The sequence below is a fragment of the Podarcis gaigeae genome (genome assembly GCF_964106915.1).
Source record: "Podarcis gaigeae genome assembly, chromosome: 3".
Taxonomy (NCBI): Eukaryota; Metazoa; Chordata; class Lepidosauria; order Squamata; family Lacertidae; genus Podarcis; species Podarcis gaigeae.
Window position 1 is genome coordinate 79683297 of NC_139680.1, and position 24092 is coordinate 79707388.

The 24092-nt window shown below is 41.9% G+C and overlaps 1 protein-coding gene across 9 annotated transcripts in view; it reads right to left on the reverse strand.

Moving 5' to 3' along the window:
* SMYD3 (SET and MYND domain containing 3) overlaps nucleotides 1-24092 on the reverse strand; it is a gene marked incomplete at its 5' end in the record, with an annotated part of 364396 nt that overhangs the window by 53399 nt on the left and 286905 nt on the right. For all 9 annotated transcript variants that reach the window (XR_014562537.1, XR_014562538.1, XR_014562539.1 and 6 more), the window contains one exon: nucleotides 23359-23469. Coding sequence is in view for 4 of the 9 variants with exons in the window: in XM_083732615.1 (XP_083588741.1) it covers nucleotides 23359-23469 (111 nt within the window). The remainder of the gene's footprint in view (nucleotides 1-23358; nucleotides 23470-24092) is intronic.

Here is a 24092-nt window from a genome sequence, read left to right on the forward strand (position 1 = left end):
ACTTCCAAATACTTTGAAGTGCCACAGCTGAAAATCTGTTATCTCCTCCTACACTCCACCTTAAAACTTAGCAGAGGTAGGCTTAGATATCTTGACAATCATGACTAGACCCCCCCCCTTCGTTATTTCTCTCCATCCGCCATTTCTTAACATCTAGCCTGATGAAGAGTTATGGGGAACTTGAGAGCCTGCATGGTTTTTTATTATATTCCTGTTTGCCTAATTATTATTATTTAATAGATTTTTATCCTACCCCTCCTCTCAAAGAAGCTCAGGGCAAGAAACAGCAAAATAATAAGAAACAATACGCAGGGTGGTGAAGATCCATTGAAATTAATGGCCCTTAGGTTTGTTCATTCATTTGAATGGGTCTACTCTGGTTAAAGGGATGCGGGTGGCGCTGTGGGTAAAACCTCAGTGCCTAGGACTTGCTGATCGTATGGTCGGCGGTTCGAATCCCCGCAGCAGGGTGAACTCCCGTCTTTCGGTCCCAGCTCCTGCCCACCTAGCAGTTCGAAAGCACCCCTAAGTGCAAGTAGATAAATAGGTACCGCTTTAAAGCGGGAAGGTAAACGGCTTTTCTGTGTGCTGCGCTGGTGCTGGCTCGCCAGAGCAGCTTCATCATGCTGGCCACGTGACCCGGAAGTGTCTCCGGACAGTGCTGGCTCCCGGCCTCTTAAGTGAGATGAGCGCACAACCCTAGAGTCGGACACAACTGGCCCGCACGGGCAGGGGTACCTTTACTCTGATTAAAACCTAGGCCACATGCACACACCCCAGTTAAAGCATTATGATACCATGTTAAGTAGTCATGGCTTCCCCTAAAGAATTCTGGGAGCTGGAGTTAGTTAAGGATGCTGTAAGGAGACTCCTGTTCTCCCTCCAGAGCTACAATTCTCAGAGTTTCCTGTGAAGAGGTATTGAGTGTTAAACCACTCTGAAAACTGTAGCTCTGTGAGGGGAATAGAGATCTTCTAACAATTCTAAACACCCTAAACAGATTACAGCTCCCAGATTCATGTGGAGAAGCCAGGACTTCTTAACGTGATATTACGTGCTTTAAATGTGACTGTGGCCTTAGTTGAATACCACGAATGATGTTAAAAAACAATCAAATAATAATCTTAATAATTTCATGGGATTGCTTTAATGTTGACATTGCAACATTTGAAAAGCAAAATTTTGAGGCATTTCATTGTAGTGTCTAGAGCAGAAGACTGAACATTGCATCTCAAACCACTTTCCCCCCAATGCATGATGGATTTTTGTGGTTATCTAGAGGTGGGATTTTAGCCTCTTGTCACCGGGATCTGCCCCCACACCTATGTGTCTTCATTCATGGACAACATCTGTAAGAGGCTACTGTTAGCCATTATCAAAGTGGAGGTACAGGTAGAAGCAAACTGCATATTAAACCCAAGGTGTGAAAATAAAGCACACATATTCTCTGCTATATCAGTCTAGCTATGCCTGTATAAGGAGGGACTTATAACTTGCTCTACTTGTCATAGAAAAAAAATCATATTCAATGAATGCAAATCACGTGAGGGATATAGTAGATAAAATGGGGGGCGGCAGACCCCTTCCACTAATATCACAAAAATATTTATACAAAAGGAGCTTAGGGATACTAATGCAATTTATATATCAATTATCATCCCAAGAGCACAGAAGTTAAGAGGTTTTAATCTGCATTTCTCACACAGAGGAGGAAAATTAATTACTGTGTGTTCCAAATAATAGAAAATATGTACCCAGAGCCCATATTAATTTCATGTGTAGCTTTGCAGCAACATCTTCCCATTCATGTCCAAAGGGAAGAAATAGGAGGTGAACTCTTGTACTACCCCAAGAGATGATTGTATCAAAATGGCCTTGGCTGCCTTGGGATTCTATGACATTCCACATAAGGAAATTACAAAGAAAGCAGTGTTTCCCTTGCAATTCGCAAATGTACTTACCATAAAATCAGCTATCTGATCACAATAAGCTCACCTGGAAATAATTTGGTACAGAATGAAAGCTGCCACGGATAAAAGGTCAGCAGTAGGACAAAAAAGATCATGTTGCAGTAGCTATGTCAGTTATGTTAATTGTAAAGATCCAGACACGTTAAGCTTTGCATATAAAGCGAATGAGCTAAGTTTTGCCTCTGTCTAATTCAAAGGGCACAGCATCAATTACACAGCAGCTGACTTGATGTATGTTAATATAACTGAAAGCAGAAATGTGACCCATAAAAAGTAATTACATCAGTGCAACATCATGGGTATTTCTTTATTTCCAGTATTTATATGCCGCTTTTCAGGGCACAGCCCTCCAAAAGTGGCTCACAATAAATATCTAAAACGATAAAATATAACTAGCACAATCTCAGCACAATCGAGAAAATTGAAAACCAGCAGTCTATAAAACACTCTGCAGCTCAGGACAGCAATGCAGATAGAACAGCCTTTGTCAACCTGGTGCCTCCAGGTATTTTGGATTATAACTCCCATCAACCCAAGCCAATGCAGACACGGCTGAGATAAACATTTTAAAAAGCCAGGAAATTCACCCACCTGTCCAAATTCAAAACTGATTTGGACAACTAAATGTGGAGTTGAATGTACACAAATGTGGTTTCTAATGCTAAAGGAAGGTGGCTGAGTGCAGCAAGGTAAATTTTTGATCAACAGCAAAACGGATTCATTTGGGGCCAAGAACAAAGAGCTGTATCATACTTAGAGTAGACCTATTGACATTGCTGAATGCATAACGGCTATTTTAATCACATCTATTTCAATGGGTGTGTTGAGTACAATGTAGTTGGGATACAACTGCCAGGACCTTGAGTCAGGTATAGGTTAGCAATTAAAAAACACCAGTGCCAGTGTAGTTCACTCCTGATTCAAAGAAATCAAATCAGTGCAGGCCTAGTGATCCCAGCAAGTCTTCGCAGTAGATCTTGCCACAATTAGGGTATTGTGAAGGCTGAAGGTTCCCACCTTTCCACAGCTGCCTAAGTCCTCTCCCCTCCAGGGTTTTTTGACAAGCAATCGGAGACTGTGTCTGCATGCAACCAACCTCTCCTCTGCTCTTTTTAGTTGTGTGTGTGTTCTGTGTGACTGGTGGTAGAGAGGGGAGGGGATGGGAGGGGAGGAGGTTGCAGCAGGAGGGGAAAACTTCCTGGCTTCTTCAGAAGCCTGCCTCACCTCTTTCTCCTGCCCCCCTCCTCTCCAGCCTCTGAATCAGGACTGCTCTCTACCCTGAAGTCTTCCTGCTCACTAAACTCTGTTTCCTCTTCTGTCACACCTCCTCCTCCAAGTCTGCTCCCTCTTCTCCCTCTGACCTCTCCTTGGTGTCCTACCACCAATTCCTGGCTCTGGGCCTTCTTCTCCTGGGGTTCCCTTGGGGGTTCCCTAGCTGGTGCCTCCCATCACTCTGCTGCATCCAACTAGCGCATGACAACAACACATTAGCAGAGCAATTCTGTTTCTTTATCAGCAATGTGAGTTTTGCCACTTTTTCAGTATGCCATGTACTTTGCTAATACCGATTAAGAATGGAATTAACTCTAAGAGGCTGAATTATCTTTAATGGTATCCAAGTGCAACTTTCCACATTACACTGGGCTGCATTCAATGTAGTGCTGAGGCAGGTTCTCCATCAGCACAAGTATTTCTTCTTGCACAATGGAAATTATCCTTCTCTCTCCCCCTTCCTCTGCACATCCCCTAAATCCATTCTAGGGGTTCCCCCAATCCTCCTGAGCAGATTCTGTTCCCCCAATCCTCCTGTTTAGTTAAATACTTCCCATTGCCTTAATCCCAAACTACATGCCATACCCAAAACATATAAGTGCAAGCCAACAGCACATTGTGATTGAGTGTGGAAAAGAGCTTACCCAACTCTTTCGCTGTCCATGTTCCTCCAGGAACTTTTCCCTTTATGTGTTTTTGGAACCAACCAATTACACATTGGAAATATTGTGGGAGAGGAGGGTGGGGTGGGGTAGCTACTGAAGCAGGGGCACAGCAGGTGGGAAAGGATTGAACACCCTCTCCCAGCAGCACCTCACTTTCAATTGTGCCCTCCAGAAGCTGCATTTAAAAATTTAAAAGATACATCAAAAGAGACGACCAAGGCAGGGAGCCTTGTTTCATGCAATCCTCACTATTCCAGCTTGCCAAGAAAAAATGTCTCTGCCTTTTGCAGAGATATCAAAAGCCAGTGATGTTATAGGCACTGTCATCCAGTAGAAAATTGTGCCTCTAGCATGACAGCAACCCTCTTTTAGGGGAGAACAGTTCTTCTTAAATTTAGAATTACCGTATTTTTCGCTCTATAACACGCACCTGACCATAACACGCACATTGTTTTTAGAGGAGGAAAACAAGGGAAAAAACATTCTGAATGAAACAGTGGATGTATCATTTTTGGGCTTCATGCTGTGGCCACAGACATGTGATCTGATGGTGAATTTGGGGTGACCCAATGCCAAAATCCTGAGAATTCCTGTGGATCCATGCTTTGTAACCACGTTTTTGCACCATTGCAGCCCCAGGCAACAGTGGGTGGGTGATTTTTGGGGGGCAGGCTGTAGCCATGGACATGCTATGTGCTCTAATGGTGAATTTGGGCTGACCCAATGCAAAGATCCTGAGGATCCATGTGGATCCATGCTTTGTAACCACGTTTTTGCACCATTGCAGCCCCAGGCAACAGTGGGTGCGTTATTTTTTTGGTGCAGGCTGTAGCCATGGACATGCTATGTGATCTGATGGTGAATTTGGGGTGACCCAATGCAAGGATCCTGAGAATCCCTGTGGATCCATGCTTTTTAACCACATTTTTGCACCATTGCAGCCCCAGGCAACAGTGGGTGCGTGATTTTTTTGGTGCAGGCTGTAGCCATGGACATGCTATGTGATCTGATGGTGAATTTGGGGTGACCCAATGCAAAGATCCTGAGGATCCATGTGGATCCATGCTTTTTAACCACGTTTTTGCACCATTGCAGCCCCAGGCAACAGTGGGTGCATGATTTTGGGGGGGCAGGCTGTAGCCATGGACATGCTATGTTATCTGATGGTGAATTTGGGGTGACCCAATGCAAAGATCCTGAGGATCTATGTGGATCTATGCTTTGTAACCACATTTTAAGTGGGGAGCGAAGGAAAAACAAAGAAGGGATATTAGAGGGGTGTGCAGAGAAGCAGCTGGCTAAGAATGCAGGAGAGGGATTTAACGGGTTGGAGAAAAGAAAGGCAAAAGTTTTCCCCCACCCAAGCCAGCCAGCCAGCCAGCCATCTCTCTCTCTCTCTCCCTCCCTCCCTCCTCCTCTCTCTCTCTCTCCCTCCCCCCTCTCTCTCTCCCTTCCCCCCTCTCTCTCCCTCTCCCCCAGCAGCAACGGAGCTTGCCTGGAGGGGAGGGGCTTTCCCTGCTCTTTGTTCCGTTTCAGCAAACACAGCAACGAAACAGAGGAGGGTGGGCAGTAAGACCCTGAGGCAGAATGCAGGAAAGCAGCCGCTTCCTCTTTTCAGTTTTCCCTTCTCAGTGAAGCGCCGCGATTTGATTTTTTGCCTGGCGATTTGATATTTGCCTGGTTTTTCGGCTCCAGGGACCACCATTCGCTCTATAACACGCACAGACATTTCCCCTTCCTTTTTAGGAGAAAAAATCTGCGTGTTATAGAGGGAAAAATACGGTAGTTGTTCTCTGCACCCAAACCAATTCCTTGTTTAAATAACCGGCATTTTGCTCATCTCGGAAAATTTATTTAAATTGAACAATGTAATCCAATTGCTCCGTCTGGAGCTTTGTAGACTGTGAAACATTTTGGAAAAGACTGGTGTGGTACAAAGCAAGAAAAATATGGGACAATGTACCTCTATAATATCTACCTCTGTAATCATGTGTGGGGATCAGACCTTAGTGCCATGGCCTCCTTCCACTGTTGTTTGGCTCACACAGATGTTTAACTCACCTGGCTGTTTTCTATTTTTTTGCTGCTGGAGCCGCAACACTCACTAATAGGGCTCCCTCCTGCTTACAGGGCTGGGTTCACTCAGGGCTTAATTGTTACTGGCAAGCTTTTCACATTTTTTCTTGTATGGAGGCAAGCTACAACAAGGGCATGTGAATCAGCTACTATGGACTGCAGAAGACCACAATTAGAGCTGATGATATTAGGTGATTAACAGCGAGTGGTGATGAAAAGGGATTGAACAATGGGGGGGGGGGGTGATGAAAGATTATGATCACGTCAGTCGGAGACCTTTGGGAGCGAAAAAGTCTGATTCACTTTAAGTATGGCTAAAGTGACATTTTTCCATACCTGCAGGATAGGTTGCAAATGGATTGTAACCGGGTCTTTAAAACTGAGTGGAAAACTAGACATCTAGCAGAGGTGGGGATCTCAGGCCTGGAGGCCAAATGTTGACCTCTGTCTGGCCCATGGCACTCTCAACAAGCCACACCCCTCACCACACCCTTGTTGAGTGTTTAACTGTCTCTCAATTACCTAGATGGAAAGGTGTGTGCATATGTAGAACCCTTTGGCATTTTCATGGCTGGAGTGCTGCCTACGATGCAAATTAAGAGTCACATCTATTTATTCTGTGTGCCTCTGACCACAGCCACCCCTAGTGTTTGGAATTTTTGGCTTTTTTGTTGTTGTTAATATTTTTGTCCGCTTTTTGCTTTAGAGGGGGGTGGAGTCTGAACATTAATAGCTTTTCTTCTGTGAAATAGGTATTTGGTGGTGTCTGTGATGGTTTCTTAGATTTCCAAATGTGCCCCGGGACCCCCCAAAAAACCATTATAACCAAAACTGAATGGTGTAATTAAGACCATTCACAGAATCAACAATCATACAAATTTCATACAACGGTCAAGTCTTTCTAAAAAATATCTGTGTTGGTGTTGAGAAATGCTTTACTGAAGAATTAATGTTGCAACTTGAAAGAACCACCTATCAGTAAATATGACTGATTGTGTTCATCCAATCAGATGCCTGAACTTAGTCAGTTTGTTGGTTAAGGTTAAATCCCATACCACTGAATACCATATGTAAGTGCAAGTGGATTTCCACCCCATCTATAAGCAATTACTATATGTGTTGCTAGCAACAACAAAAAATACTTGTTAGTAGTTGTGAAGAAAGGCACTAAGACAGTCCTCAAAATTTTCAAGTAATAATAACATGGCTGAAATTAAATCATAAAATGATTTTGCTTATTTCAGCATAAAGCTGAGGCCAAAATCTTGTTAGAAACATTATAATTATACTGCATATGTTCTATAAGAATTTTGCCCAGATATGTGTTGATCTTAAGCCTTCTTTAACAGAAGCAATAGCAATGTGTTTCAAACAGGAGCATGTTTTATAACTGCCTTAAGGAACAAAGTAGTGGTATTTTTTAAATGCAGCACACATGAAAATCTCTACAAGTATATAGATCACAAGTTAATGAGGAGACCATTATTTTGGTTTTGTAAAAACCAAAAACAAAAACTAAAGTGAGCAATGTTCTATTTACATTCTGGAATTATAAGGCTATACATATGGGAAAATGCAGTACAGGAACTGCCAATGTAAACTGCTCCAATAGAGGGTAATGCTATGCAGCCCAATCCTATGCATATTAAGGGACAGAAAACACCAGCTCAATTATTAGGGAAGCAGGGGAAAGCTAATTCCCTTGCCCCCACCTCTTTTGCTCCCTTGATCTTATGCAGTGATATCTTGACCAATACTGCCCAATCATTTGTATATGATATATGTTCACTTCTAGATAAGCAGGCTTAATTTTGCCTACCTTTCTAAATATATTGTTTGGTCTATTATTATGTAATGTACTTTTGTACTTTTCTGTTGTAAACTGCCCCATGAACTTCAAATAAGGGGCAGTACATAACTTCAATAAATAATAAAAATAAAATACTCCTAGCCCAATCCTTAGCAGTTTTTGGTATGAGCTTTCGTGTGCATTCACACTTCTTCAGATACGTATGGGTATCTGAAGAAGTGTGCATGCACACGAAAGCTCATACCAAGAACTGAATTAGTTGGTCTTTAAGGTGCTACTGGAAGGAATTTTTTTTTGTTTTGACTATGGCAGACCAACACGACAACCTATCTGTAACTTAGCAGTTTTGACCAGCATCAAGTCCCCCTGAGTTCTTTATTACCAACACTTCCTTTCAATGACATGTGTTTAGGATTAGATTATTGCAGTGTAATCCTATGCATGTCCACTCAGAAGTAAGTCCCACTGTATTCAATGATGCTTACTCTCAGGTACATACACATTTGTGGCTAACCTGTGGCCCTCCAGATATTGCTGGAGTCCAAATCTCATCTTAGCATGGCCAATAGCCATGGGGTTGTATTCAACGCAGTGCTAAGTAAAATATGTTCCATCAGTGCAAGGATTTCTCCCCCTCTCCTTCCCCCGCATGCCCGCTACATCTGTTCCAGGGGTTCCCACAATCCCCCAAACATATTTTGCAATGGTGTGGGGCAAATACAAGGGGGGGGGGGGGAGAGCCTGTTGAACTTGCACTAACCCTTGTGCTTCTTCTAACACAAGGATTTCATTGACTGAAGAGTTGTAGTCCACCAACATCTGGAGACTACGAGTCAGCAACCCCTGTTGAATTATAGAGTTGGAAGGGACCCTGAGGATCATCTAGTCCAGGCATAGCCAAACTCGGCCCCACTAATGTTTTGAGACTACAATTCGCATCATCCCTGACCACTGGTCCTGTTAGCTAAGGGTGATGGGAGTTGTAGTCCCAAAACATCTGGAGGGCCAAGTTTGCCTATGCCTGATCTAGTCCAACCCCCTGCAATGCAGCAATATGCGGCTGTCCCAAATGGGGACTGAACCTGCAACATTGGCATTATCAGCACCACACTCTAACCAGCTGAGCTATGATGTTCTATAATATTGATTTATAAATGTATAGTTTAATTGCCTGGCTGTAAATCAGATTCTTTATTGACAATCCAAATGCAAAATATCACAGCAGCCTCTCAACTGTCACAGTAAATCAAGATAAAGTTATAAGATACCATTTTAGTGTGAAAAGTGTAACGATAAATGCTGTTTCGGTAACTGGCTATAACAGAGGACAGGGCTAGTCAACACAGACAGAATCTAACCCTGTTATATGAGCAATGCACTCAAAGATAATCATGACTTTATATTTAAACCTGTTGCCAGAGCATTCTTTGGGATGTGTAAAGAGACAAACAAAGGAGGATTATATCTTTTGTATTAATTAAATCTCCAAAAGCCATATTTCTATAACACCGAATCATAAGGCAAATGTAACTTTTTGTTAACTGAATGAACCTTCACAGATTAAGACTGCGTCATGAATGTGCTTACTATACCCGTTGAGTACTGTGAGATTTACTTCTGAGCAAACATGTCCTGCCATTGTTAATATGAAAGTAATCTCTTTTATACATATACGTTGTAATGAAATACTAAAATAATAATCTTATGGAGCAGCTCTCTTCTACACAGCAGTTTTAAGAGTATTAAGTTGCTAAATAGGGGAGATGTTATCTAATGAATGTGTTAGGATTAAAATAATACGGTGTATGATACACCAGACAAAAGCATCTTTTGTTCAGGCCTGGAAATCTTTAGAGGGAGAGGGAGACATTTTGCAGTATATTTCCATAAAATTATGTAATTTGTGTTAGCTAGTTAATGAGATTCTTCACTACCTCAGGAATTCCCCCCCCCCACTTTTTCTTTCCTTTTTGGTAAACAATACATAAATGTTTCAATTTTCCTTTTAGCAATACAATTTATCTTACATGTAGAGAATACAATTTATCTTACATGTAAAAAGGGCTCCTCTTAAATTAAGATTACATCTCATCTTATCTTCAAAGCTATGATATTACAACAGGTTCTTCTTGGAGCACAGGTGGGTTTTTTCATCACTCCTTCCTACTGAAGGTTGTGGCCCAGGAAGAGAGAGCAGAATACTGGAAGGAAACCAATGGCTGTGTAGATGGTGTTGCCGGGAAAGGTTTGGCTTCGAGGACCATGTTGTCCACTTCTTTGAGAAAGGACTGCTGAGTTGCACCTTACAGCGGTTGACAAGAATGTGTTTGCGTGTCGAGGTCCCCAGGTCCATCCCAATAACTCACACATCACACAGAATTTTTTGTTTAAGATTTTTGGCATAATTTTGGCCACAACTTTATTAAAATACAAATTTGTGAGTGGTTGCTTAGGCATTGGTTGCGACTATCTGCCCCCACCACGGGGGACAGACTGACATTCCGCACGATGCGAAAGTCAGAACCTACCCTCACCCCAAATGCAACCAGAAGCTCATTGCTATGGCCCGAGCCCCCTTGACAGAGTGGACAAGCAATAGTTAGCCCCCAATTCCTTTAACGGAATCCCTTGCAGCAGCAGCATTAGAGGGGCAGGCACAGCCAATCCATGCCCCTCAACCAACCAAACCATAAACCAATGCCTAACCACAACCTTACAAGTTGTGACGATTTGCTACGCAGTAGGCAAAAACCAAATGGCCCCAGCCAATCAGCCAGATAGACAAAATTCCTACCAGGCCCCCGCTCCAAAGCAGACGACCCCATGACAGGCATAGCAAGGTCAAAGCGAACAACCCTATTCTAGGGAGGGAGGGACGGGCAATCCGCTGCACGGGCGAAAAGAGGAAGCCCTAGCCTCGTGCAAGGAGTTTTAGTATTTCTGGCTGTCAATCAATAAATGGCAACATTAACTTCTTCCCAACAACAAGGGAAGCCCCAATCGCATCAGTGGCCAATGATCAGTTAGCCCGCCCCCAACTTTGTAGTGTCCTGGTGGCCCCCACCGCAACATGTGTTCTCCATGAAGGAGAACACGCTTTGCTAAGAGTATTGTGAACCCAATTAGGAGAGCTTTAAACTAAATCCTGACAGGGAGGGAGACAATATTACAGATGAAAGGGGAACACTTGGAACTGAGGATCATAGCTTCATTGATGCCCAGGAAAGTGAGGTGGTGCTCCAGAAACCTGCTAGAGGACAAGAAACTACAGCTGGAGGGAATGACTAATGTACAGAGTCTGGAAAATAATCAATATGAATTTGAGTTCTTAATACAGGATGGCAAATATTATGTAATAGGCTTTACTGAAACCTGGTGGAATAAGACTCATGACTGGAATGTAGAAATTGAGGACTATAATCTATTCAAAAGGAACAGACCAAGCAGGAAGTGGGGGGAGGATGTGTACACTTGTGAAGAGATCAATGACCTGCAACATGGAAGGCAGGTGGATAGTATATGGGTAAAAACTGTAGGAGAAGGAAACAACAGTGACCTTACTGTGCATGTAGAAACCTCTGTTTTTTTATTGCCAAAATGTAACCTACTCTACAAAGGTAAGAGTTGCATCTATTGCCTCGGCCACTTTTGCCTCCTGCCCCAACCAGAACTAGCATGCTGGGCCTTGAAGCCTGCCCTTGAGAAAATGTAATCAGGCTGGGAAAAAAGGTTCCCCCCATGCCGAGGCTTTTTCATTTAGGGTGGAAGTTGTAAGTGGAGGCGTAACAGAAGTGCATAATGTTTATGCAGATAGACAACCTTTTCGCCCTTACTTAAAATATTAGAAGTTGGGGGTCCCCCAATGAAATGGGTAGTAGATTCAGCACAGACAAAATGAAGCAGATCTTCACGCAGCAGATAATTAACAGTATGGAATGCATTCCCACAATATGTGGTGATGCCCACTATCTCACATAAGGGGGTTCCTGGAAGGAACATGGGTCTGTCAGTAGCTCATTAGCCACCATAGCTAAATGGAGCCTACATTCTTCTGAATACCAGTTACTCGGATCTACACAAAAAGAGAAGACCATTGCCTTCATGATCTGCTTGCAGGCTTTTGAGACACATCCAGATTTTTATTTATTTATTATTAAATCCATATTAATGAACTCAGTTTCTCAAGTTCCCAATGACTGCTTTCTTCCTGATACCTGCCTATACCTAGCCATAAAAAGCAGGCAGGGAGAACGCCTACCCCAGGCAATGCAAAGGATTTCACTGTCACTAAGAGCCTGAGTATGCAGAGATGCTGAGATTGCTGGACCACAAGCAATTTGGAGGTCTAAGTTCTGCTGATGCGTTTAATAGAGCCAGTACAGCACTTTAATTACCATGAAGCACTCGGAGCTCAGAAAATCATTACATACTATTCTCTGCTGTAAATAATGACCACTGTTGGTAGATGTTCCTCCAGTCTTTAAATGACAGTGCCTAAAACAGTTTGCATGCAAATGAGTTCTTGAATCATCCAATTTCCTGAACCTTTCCATTTATTAATTATTAATCTGTTTCCGCCATTATGACTGAACCTGCTGTCTAATGACAAGCTTGTTGCTCCTGAGGTATACTTGGGGCTTCAGAGCTCTTTACTACCCCTCGTACTGCCTGCTTTTGCATCCCCCCCACTTTGCTCATCATAACTACCAAGACACCGATTCTATTATAGATATTACAGTAGGTCACTGGTATCTATATTTGGTTTTTATACCCTACCCCCTTTGACACACATTTTATAGTTAAAGGCTGGGAGCATCAAATCCCTTTCCCAACACAGAGATGAACAGGCTAAATTTAAAGTGTCAAGTTCAATTCAAATTTAAGGAACTAAATTTTGCAAGCCGCATTATCAGCTGTTACCCACATTTAATAACCAGGGGACAGAATTTGAGAGGAATCGAAAACAAGCAATGAAAAGTGTCCAAGGCAGAACAGTTAGGGAGTATGCACACTTTCAGAACTTACTTTCACTCACACACACTGCTAACCTGCAGAAGACGCGTCTGAACAAAGAAGAGTATACCTCTCATAAGCTGCAAGACATAACATCTACCACAAAATGAAGAAAATATTACAAAGGTGTAGGCCTTTTCAAGCACCTTGTGTAATTTGATGTATAAATGAAGGACAGTTTAGAAGTGGCTTTTTTTTCAAAGTTTCACAGAGAGTCCTCTTTGAATCCTCACCCACAGGACCTGTGATCATTTTAGACACATTGGACTGTAAACTTACCCCAGCTCTCCCACAATTTGTGTGAGATACTTGATGCAAGATTGCAAAGCACGTGATCTATTTAATAATGACGAATCAGATGGCAAACCCAGAGTATTTTAATTTTCTTTGCTGTATTATTTAAAAGGCTACACTTAAACAGAATTTGTCTGCTGACTTCAAAATGTATCTTATTCTGCCACTGCACGTGCACACACCAGCGCCCCTAATTTTAGTACATTTGCATATACCCTATCCTTCTTCCTTAGCTTCCCTACAGATGGGAACAGATTACAAAACTGTAAAAATAAATTCATTGTTCATTGTTTTAATATTCATTTTTAAGCAACATTCACAGCAATCTGAACAGACTATTGAGCTGGTCTATTGTGTAAGCTGTGTTCAGCTAATCAGCCAAACCAGGAAAATGCTAACTATGTATTTCTCACTGTTCTAATAACCTTTATGTAATTGAGTCATATCTCAAGTCTGATACTTCTACCAAAATATTTACATAGCCAAATGGGTTGTATTTCATTCTGAACAGCGCTGCAGCTCGACCATGCTTTGTTTCCCCTTTAGATTAAAGCTCATCATTTTCACACTACCTTCCATACATGACTTCCCATGTTAATTAGCTAAGTACATGGCGAGAGCTCAGCTTACTCATTTTTCTCCTACAAATAAATAAGTGGTTGTTGATTCACATTGTTACAATAGAAGCTGAATCAGCAGGTGTCCTTCAGTCAGGATTTTAAACAAGTAAAAAGTCAGCATCATGTCATGATCTGGTCATGAGTGGAACATACAACACATAAAGTGATAATGTTTGGATTTGACTTGACAAAGCTATTTCATCAGGAATTTGACTTCCTGTGTATGTAAACACAAGTGGACATCAGCCCAAAGATGCTGAGAGAAGCAGTTCTTGGAATGAACTCTTTGTTGTTGTTTAGTCGTTTAGTCGTGTCCGACTCTTCGTGACCCCATGGACCAGAGAACGCCAGGCACCTCTGTCCTCCACTGCCTCCCGCAGTTTGGTCAAACTGCGGGAATGAACTCTTAGCTGTCCTAAAGTGATGCTTGTGCTATGTCTATTATATTTCCTGAATACTTGCAAGTTCTCATTTATAAAATCACCATGGCCAAGGTTTTAGTGAAAACTGAGACTACAATGTGCCTCAAATGTTAAAATGAAAGAATTCTGAAAGATCCAGGTTGTGTGTGTGTGTGTGTGTGTGTGTGTGTGTGTTCTGAAGCTAGTTGCTTGATCTCTTTGTGTCAGCATCTATAATTGCTAAGTGGTGAGAATAACCTTTTCCATTTCTAAATGAAGTGTTGCTACAAGCTATAAATACTAACCTGCTGCTGTATGTGGCATGACCAGATCATAGTATCTCTCTTCAATTTTGTGTTCCTTCCAGAAATGGAAAACCGTGGACAAGGTCATAAGGAATTTTAAAGAACCTAACAAAAAGGGGTGGGGGGTAGCCATTTGCTGAGGACCTGCTTTCTTTTGGCTCCTAATTCCTTTCCCCATGAAACATCAATGTTTAGTGACCATGTGAAGGGAGAGATGTGTACCTGCTGGCTTCAGCACAAACCTAATTAATCAGAAGAAACAAATGGAACATATATATTAAAGGTGTGCAGCTATTTATGGTACGATTAGCCATACTGATCTACAGGATGTGTAGTCTGCTTTGTGGTTAAAATTATATTTTCTATGATAGAAATTTCTATGGTATATTATACATTTTATGAAATCATTATGTTGTTGTTGTTTAGTCGTTTAGTCGTGTCCGACTCTTCGTGACCCCATGGACCAGAGCACGCCAGGCACTCCTGTCCTCCACTGCCTCCCACAGTTTAGTCAAACTCATGCTAGTAGCTTCAAGAACACTGTCCAACCATCTCATCCTCTGTCGTCCCCTTCTCTACTATAGTGCATTATTAAATTTTGTTCATGTTCAAGACGTGTCACAATGCAGGATTTAAGTCTGCCATCAATCCTGTGCATGTGTTTCTGGGAGTTTGGTTTCTCTGAAATCAATGAGGCTTCTATGCCAACTTACACAGAAAAGCTGCTTTGTATAGAGGAAGACGATTCGTCCATCTAGCTCAGTACTGTCTCAGCACTGACAAATGGCTCTCCTGGGTTTCAGCTAGACATCTTTCCCAACCCTTTCCAGCCCTACCTGGATATCTCAAGAGATTGAACCCGAGGCCTTTTGCATGCAGTAGATGTACTCTACAACTGAACTACAGCCAGTGCTGTAATTCCAGCATAATGAACTGTTGCTACATTTTGGCATAATGGACACCCCAAGCTAGCATATGATAAAGTGTTAGGGCTTGTTTCCACTGCCCAGCCACCAAATTCCAGTCACGCCACTGGTCTGAGCCTCACAGGTACCTGAGGCCTGATGAAGGTATTTTGGCTGCTACATGGGACAATGGAGAATTTGTGCTACTTTGAGACACTAATTTTGTGGAAATAGCTGATGCTATCTGATGTAGATTCATATGCATTTATTCCCTTGCAAGCCTGTAGACAGAAAACAGAACAACAAAGCTGGAAAGTAATTGTGTGATGGAATTGGCCCCAAATAGTTAACATTTTGTCCTTCTGGCAGAGAAAAAAGTCTGCTTAAATTATCTACCAAAAGGTTTACATTTCTTTCTAGGCTCCTGGCTTTGTGAGTAATGAGATTCTGTTCCTCTCAGATGACTACAAGGCTGGACTCTCAGGAGAGTGTTGTATTCCAATCCTGTTTCAGCAATTCAACATACTAAGCCTGCCAAATTGTCATGCCATATTAATGCCAGTTTCCCCTTCCAGTAGTCTCTGAATCTACATTTCTGGCAGACTTCTCAGAGTTCCCATTCATTTGTGTGAACTCTGCTTTATTTTCTGCGACCCCATGGCATCACAACCCACTCCGACGTGTTCATAAATATTATGAACAGCTCCCTCAGAGAAAAGAGCCTTACAGCAACCAAGAGAGGTAAATAACCACTGGGGTCTCAGTCTCATTTGTCAAAGCCTGCCATTCGGTCTGCACTTGATGCTGACCAGGGTAAATCCTAGAAACCGGAAGCTGAAGGGGCAAGCTGGCCATTAAAACCAGAACTTAGACATGATTCCTGTGCTTTTAGTGACATTTCTGACTAAAATACAATATTGCATCTACCCTTGGCTACTCTGAAATACATATAAGGCAATGAGGTCTCTTGAAATTTAACAACAAAACCAGCTTGGCTGTCTGCAACGGCCAGATGAATCCATGTCATCGCAGAATTACACCCCTGTGGAGATAGAACAACTGCCCACTGTCTGTAATTTCTGGAGAAGATTGAAGAAATTTCTGTTTTGAAAGTTTTTATAGTTGGGTAGAAAGGTACCGTAGGTTTTGACTAAACTGCAGGAGGCAGTGGAAGACAGAAGTGCCTAGCGTGCTCTGGTCCATGGGGTCACGAAGAGTCGGACACGACTAAACGACTAAACAACAACAACAGAAAGATAGGCCGAGAGGCCTCTACTGGCCCAGGGTCGTCTAGTGAGCTTCATGGCCAAGTGAGAATTTGAAATCTTGTCTCCCAGGTCCTGGTCTGACATGCTAACCTGGCTCTCAATCACAGCAGTGGCTCTCAATTAATCTCTCAGTCATAGGGCCTAAGATGGTTGATGATGGGGAATTACTCCCTTAGCTACTTGGATCCCAAATTGGGCTTTGGGCACCAGTACTAGCACCCTGAATTGGGATCAGTACCTCACTGGCAGCCAGTGCAGAACTTTTCAGGATGGGTGACACATGGTCCCATCAGACTTCCCCAGAAATTGTTAAAAAATCTGTGATTCCCAATGTGGGGCGCACCCCCCACAAGGGGGCAATTCAATTTTTAAGGGGAGCAATTCAAGAATGAGTTATTAACAGTGGATGGCCTTTTAGGCTTCCTTCACGTGAATAGGAGGTCACTAAATAAATAAATAAATAAATAAATAAATAAATAAATAGGCATGGGGAGTGGGGGGCATCAGGATTTTAGAGATGCTTAGGTGGGCATGGCCAAAAAATGGTTGGGAACCACTGTTCTAAATCTTCAGTGCCTTGACCAGCTTCTGAGCAGTCCCTGTTTAAAATATTTGCCACTCATATAATGTAATCTCAACATTGCAAATTAATGCACTAATTCAAGGTAGATCAATGCTAGGGTTTCAGCTTATGAGCATGCATTTTTTTCTACATCATGAAATATTACCTGTACCAATGTATGTACCAAACAATACCACAAACCAAGGATACTACAGGAGCAAAAGCTGATTGCTAGCAAGTATAGAGCTTCTGTTAGTTTTTCAGTTTTGAATACAGAAGTAATAACCTTAAAGATATGGCTGAAATGGGTGATACTAAAGCTGTAATCCACACATTTTCCACTAAAAAAGGCTCTCAAAGAAGACCATGTGCAGAATTTTGCAGCGCTCACAGGAGACTACCGTGCTTTATTAATTTTGCACTCGTGAACTAGACTGCCAGACATTACAAAATGTGACAGGTCTTTTTTTTAAAAAAACAACAACATATGAGTTTGTTGATATAGTGGCTCATTATCTCAAATAGGAATAGCAGATATTCAAGGGGTAGATTTCTAAATTGATGCTGATGACTTATACATTCTATGAAAGACGATACCATAATTTTCTCTGTGGAGGTAATGCTTGTAGAATGTAGGCATTTAATACTTACCTGAAGACAAAACAAAGTATTCCTTTGCCAGCTTAGCATCTGTAATTTTTTCCTAATGCTATTTGTAAGGTATGTTAGTAGTGAGAGTTCTAGGGGAAAATAAACCTCTTGTAGAATTTCTCTTCAGTTGCAGTGCTACGAAGGCAAAATATGACAACCTACTATTTAACGTATGGGATTTTAGGAGGGGCGCTGCTGGATGGACAAACTAATAATTACAAAAATATTTTTAAAACATTAGATTTAACCTGAAATTTCTGGGCTGGTAAAATGTAAACAAGTAAACAAAGAACTTATCCAAACACGTGGGAGGTGCTGTTAAATCTAGCATTTAAATTTTATGAGTATCATTGCAACGGTGTTGGTTTTGCATTAATTTTACTATAAAGGGATACCTGATACAGAAATTCAGCAGCAATACTTTTTGGTAGGAGACATTCTTAAAATGCTAAGCAAATATATGGAAATTTCAGGGGGAGGGGAGACTGTTTCAGAAAAGAAGGTCTGTTCGCACCTCACCCCACTGGCATAGGTTCCTGTGACCGGAATAGGCCACTGTGTTTGGTGTAACTATGTGACAGCTACCGCCACTGAAAGTGAGTGACTCATGGGGTCCTTTGGATATAGATGGCCACCTTCTGTTTCATCAGGGAAAAGGGTGGGGTATAAATAAATACATAAAACAGCAGCAGCAGCAGCAGCAGCAGCATAGCTATCCCATACAGGGATCAAACCTGCAACCTTGGCATTATCAGCACCGCACTCTAACCAACTAACCTATCCAGCTGAGTGGATATTCCACTATGCTGCATGCAGGGAGTTCGATAAGATGATTCTCAGGATCCCTTCCAATTCTACAATTCTATGAACACCAGGCCCCAAGCAACAATTTGGGCCAAGTGGCACAGACTGAGGTACATTCCCTATAATCTGCACCATTCTGCATGTTTTCAAACATCCCTATACAACAATGAGAACTGTGCGGTGCTTATTGGATCACACCACTTGCTTTCATTGGTACAGTGGACGCTGCAGGTTCACAACCTGCAGCGGTGCGCCTGTGCACACACAGATTGCGATTTGGCACTTCTGCGCATGCGCAAAGAGCGATTTAGCACTTCTGCGCATGCATGACTGCCGAAACCCAGAAGTAACCCATTCTGGTACTTCCGGGTTTCGGCGGGTCCGTAACCCGAAAAAAACGCAACCTGAGCTGTCTGTAATCCAAGGTATGGCTGTAATTATGAGGATGAACAGATCATTCTTTCTCCTGTCCATACTAGCTACATATATCTCCATTCATAACTCTGTTCCCTCCCATTTTCACATACATCAACTGCCACCGTTTCCAGGGTCCCACACTCTGCAGAGTATAGGGCAGCTGCTGCTGCTTTCTTCCTTCAGAAGCACAGGCTGCACACCTTCCCTGTCTTCCCATCAGTCCAAGGAAGCCCTGCTCATCATGGGGGAAAGCAGACAATGCAGCTTACAATTCCCCACCGGTTCCTTATCCTTCCTCGCTCTGCATCCTGCCCTTTCCATGACTTCTTGTGAGGTGAAGAGACTAGAAACTTGCAGCTTCTCGTCAGCCCATCCTTACCCATCTGGGCTGTTTCTTAGTTGGAGTAGTTGTGGGAGCAGTCAGTGGGGCAGGGGTGCTTACCTGATCTCCCATCGCTGGCAATGCCGTAACTTATTGAGAGGCAAAGGGACAAGACAGCAGTTATGTTGGATTCTGGAGGTTTTTACACAGAGGTTGGATGGTTATCTGTCATGGATGCTTTAGCTGAGATTCCTGCATTGCAGGGGGCTGGACCAGATGACCCTTGGGTCCCTTCCAACTCTAAGATTCTAGGTTGCCATGACACAAATGTACTGCCACAGCTAATTTGATGTTCCTGCTGGGGCGTTTGCACTGCACTGACTGAGCCCCTCGCCGTCTTAGTAAGCTGCAGTGTCACCAGTGATGGGACACTGGGTAAGCACTGCTGTCTCATCACCTCCTTGCTAGTCTCCACTGAAGGAGCGTCTCCACCTCTATTGTTCTGCCCAGATACTGAGGTCCAGCGCCGAGGGCCTTCTGGTGGTTCCCTTGCTGTGAGAAACCAAGTTACAGGGAACCAGGCAGAGGGCCTTCTTGGTAGTGGCACCCGCCCTGTGGAACGCCCTCCCCACCAGATGTCAATGAGAAAAATAACTACCAAACTTTTAGAAGACATCTGAAGGCAGCCCTGTTTAGGGAAGCTTTTAATGTTTAATAGGTTATTGTATTTTAGTGTTTTGTTAGAAGCTGCCCAGAGTGGCTGGGGAAACCCAACCAGATGGGCGGGGTAGAAATAAATAATAATAATAATAATAATAGTAATAATAATAATTACAGTTGTGAGCAAATATCTGGTCTTGCATCTTCTCCCTATATCTGCTAATTGGATTTGAAAATCCACATGGAACTCTAAACTTTCATTAGATCCTACTAGATTTTCAGACACAGCATTTATGTCATGTGAAAGATCACATAAAACTTGGATATTATCAGAGAAGGAACCATCATGAAAATTGAATAAAGTGCTGTCTGAATGCAACCCTAGTGGGACATGCTAAGTGAGCATGCCTCAGATTGTGCTGCAAATACAGCTATAGCTAAATAAGCTATGGTGCTCTCAGGTTAATCACTTTGCGCAAATAATTATACCTTAAAATACTTAATCAAACAATACTGTACTTTAACATAGATTGCTTGCACAAAACTCCTCCAAAACATGCCTTGGATAGTAATTACATGTGAAACAAATAAAAAAGCACTAATCGTCTTTTGATAATTATCAGAAAACAGCTGTGATAGGAAATTGGTTACAAACTGATTTTTCAATAGCCACAAGTGTGCACTCACTCATAAAATTATTCAGCACAAGGACTGGCCAGGAGCCAGTGAAGGAGGAAAATAAATCTGATATCACTGTAAAGAAGAGCGTTCAGGCCCAACATATTGCATACTGAGAGAATAACTGACAGCTTTAGGAAATCTGTGGCCTATGGAGTAACAGTTTGTAAAAAAGAAATCACTGTAATTGTATCAATACAGCTCAGTAGTTGCACACAGAGGGAAAAACAGAGATGAACACAAGGGAGTTAGGTCTGACCACAGATTTTAAAAGCCAGAAAAAAACTGTAAAGGGATTCTGCCTGGGGGGAAAAATATAGGTTATAGCATTTTACCAGGAATTCCTGTATGCTGTCAATATTCTTTGGTTGAGTAAATTCATGTTATAGGAATAAATTCACGGAGATAATAGGGGTTGCCTTTAAGGACGGATTACTGTAATGTGCTCTGGATGGGGCTGCCCTTGAAGGTAGTTTAAAAGTGGGTGCAGAATGCAGTGGCCAGGCTGTCGAGTGGAGAGCCTAGCTATATGTACATAACACGTGTACTGACAGGTCTAAACTGGCTGCCAGTTTGCTACCAAGTGGCATTTAAGGTCTTGTTATTAATATATAAAGCCCTAAACAACTTGGGGTCAGGTTATCAGAAGGAACATCTTCTCCCATGTAGACCTGCTAGGTCACTAAGACCTTTTGAAGATGCCCTGTTAATTGTGCCGCAAGCTGACGCTTTTTCTTGCAACAATGAAGCCACAGGCCTCCTCAGTGGTGATGCCAACATTATGGAATGTCTTCCCCTCTGCTATGGTTTTGCCAATGGTGGATGCACAGACATTTCTTGACCAATGAGGTGTATTTCTATTGCCTCTGGATTATGCTGCCGATGTTTCAATATGCTATTTTATGGTGCTATTCTACCAAGAAGCATATGGCTGTTGGGTTGTGGATTCTTTTTTTACAGTTGTATACAGCCTTGAGATTTTGCCTTGAAATGAAAAGCAGTCTAGGAATGATTTTAAAATTTAAAAAACAGTTACCAAATGAAAAACAGAAGAACTTCAGATTAGAACTCGTCTGAGGGGCTCCACTAATGACGGTACTGGGCATGTGGCCCTTAATTTTTTCTTGATAAAGCAGCATTACCAAAGCCTGCAAGATAGCTTGCAAGGGACTATCACTAGACAAATTAAATTTTCTTCTGTAAAAAGAGAGAGAAGAAAAGCAAGGAAAGTGGAACCGTAAGCCTATGCAGAAGAGTCTATAGGAAGAATTAGAGCACTGTTTACTTTTCATTAGTGGAAAATATACCTTGTGACAAGCCTTAATGAATGTAATGTGAGTAACTCCAAGGGCTGGAGTTCCAAATATGTGGATTTCTTTTCTTTTTCTTTTTTCAAAATGCTTTTTATTAGATTTTTCATTGGTTATTCATATACATATTCAGTCCTTTCTTTTCTTTTTTTACATATACTGTGTACATATATAGACCAGACAGAATCCGTATTTCTTCACGAGTGACTTCTCACCACTTCACTGCGGCTTCATCTGCCTTCTTTGTATTTATAACTGCTTTGCTTTGCAGTCTCATTCTTTGGGTTTTTGGCTAGTTCTTTCTCATTTATATTTATCTCTTTTCTAATTTGCTCCATTTTATTCTTTCTAATTTTCTTCTGGATAGCATTTTGTTGGGTACGGAAGCCTCACATAAAAGCCTTGCTTGCGTCCCAAATCACCCTGATGTCCATTTCCTGATTTTTGTTTACTTCAAAAAATTCTTTTAAAGTCTTGTGCTTTTAAAAATATTTTTCCATCATTCAAGATATTTTCCTTCATTCTCCATCTCCATCTCGTTCTCCTGCTGTTTCTTAATTCTAGAGTAACTGGGTTATGGTCTGAAATTAATCTTGGTTGTATTTCTGTGGGGGGTTTTTTTCTTTGTTTTTTCAATATTAAATTATTTGACAGCCATATTCCATCTATTCTCCCTGCTGATTGTTTTGCCTCTGAGAAGTGCATGGATTACTTCTCGTTCGGGTGTTTAAGTTTCCAAACATCGTTTAAATTCAGATTCTCCACCACCTGAAAGGAGGTCTGTGGTAGTCTTTTCTTTTTTATTCTTTCTCTCTTGCTGTCCTATCTAGTTCTAATGAGGTTACTCTATTGAAATTGCCTAGTAGTGCTATATTTTCATTACTACAATCCAATAATCTTTCCTCCAGTAATTTGTAAAATTCTACCTTTCTTTCAATTTGGGGTGTAGATTCCTATTACAATTATTTTCTCTCTTTCATATATTATTTGCACTCCTATAATTCTGCCTTCTTCATCCTTAAATAATAATTTCGGATCTAACTTTGGATTAGCATAAATTACAATTCCTCTTGTTTTGGATATGTTGGACAAAATAAAAATCTGTTCATTTCTTTATTTCGTAAAGGCGATAAGAAACGCCAGCCCCTAAAAGTCAGCAGAAGAGTCCACCCATAGTCTCATCCTTTGAACTGATACTTATTTATTGCTATTCTTTCATTCATATGGGTATTTTTTCAGAATAAAAGCAGATACAAGGACAAAGGCCATTTGCAGTTAGACCCCGAGGCCACCATCAGAAAGGCATGAAACTGTGTATCTATTGTGCTGCCCAGAAGTGGGCTCAAACAACTCACCTTGCTTTGTGAATGGCACATAGGGCAGTCACATTCAAAACAATATTGGCGCTTCAGGTGCTGCTGACGATCAGGAGTAGGCATCATTGTTTCAATATAGCTGATGGTGAGCTACAGACAACAAAGCAGGGGAAATTCTGTGGTAATTTGACAAAAGATTGCATATTGTCCACTGCTAAAATAGGAGGGATCCTAAGTTTAAAGTATCATGCAATCATCTATGAATGACAACAGATACATCCATGAATGACAACCTAACCAACCACACAGGATCAGTTGTGAGAATAAAATGGGAGGAATCCCACTGTTCCTCACCCTGCCCATAGAAGAAATGTTTGATGCAAATATCATGGATGAGCTCCATTTGGCTCTTACTCTGGCTCTGGCACATGGAAGAGGTACAGAGCTTTTACTTCTGCTTTCAAATAAACCCCAGTTTAGTGTTATGTCTGAACCTTAAACTCTGACTGAAACAAGCCAATTTGGTAGACTAAGTCCTGATGCTGGTTTGTTTCAATAGGCCATAGCTAAGACTAACCACAGGGGACGCGGGTGGCATGGGTCTAAACCACTGTGCCTCTTGGGCTTGCTGATCAGAAGGTCAGCTGTTCGAATCCCCACAACGGTAACCCGAGGTACGACTGCAGATAAATAGGTACCGCTCCGGCGGGAAGGTAAACGGCATTTCCGTACACTGCTCTGGTTTCGCCAGAGGAAAAACTGTCTGCGGACAA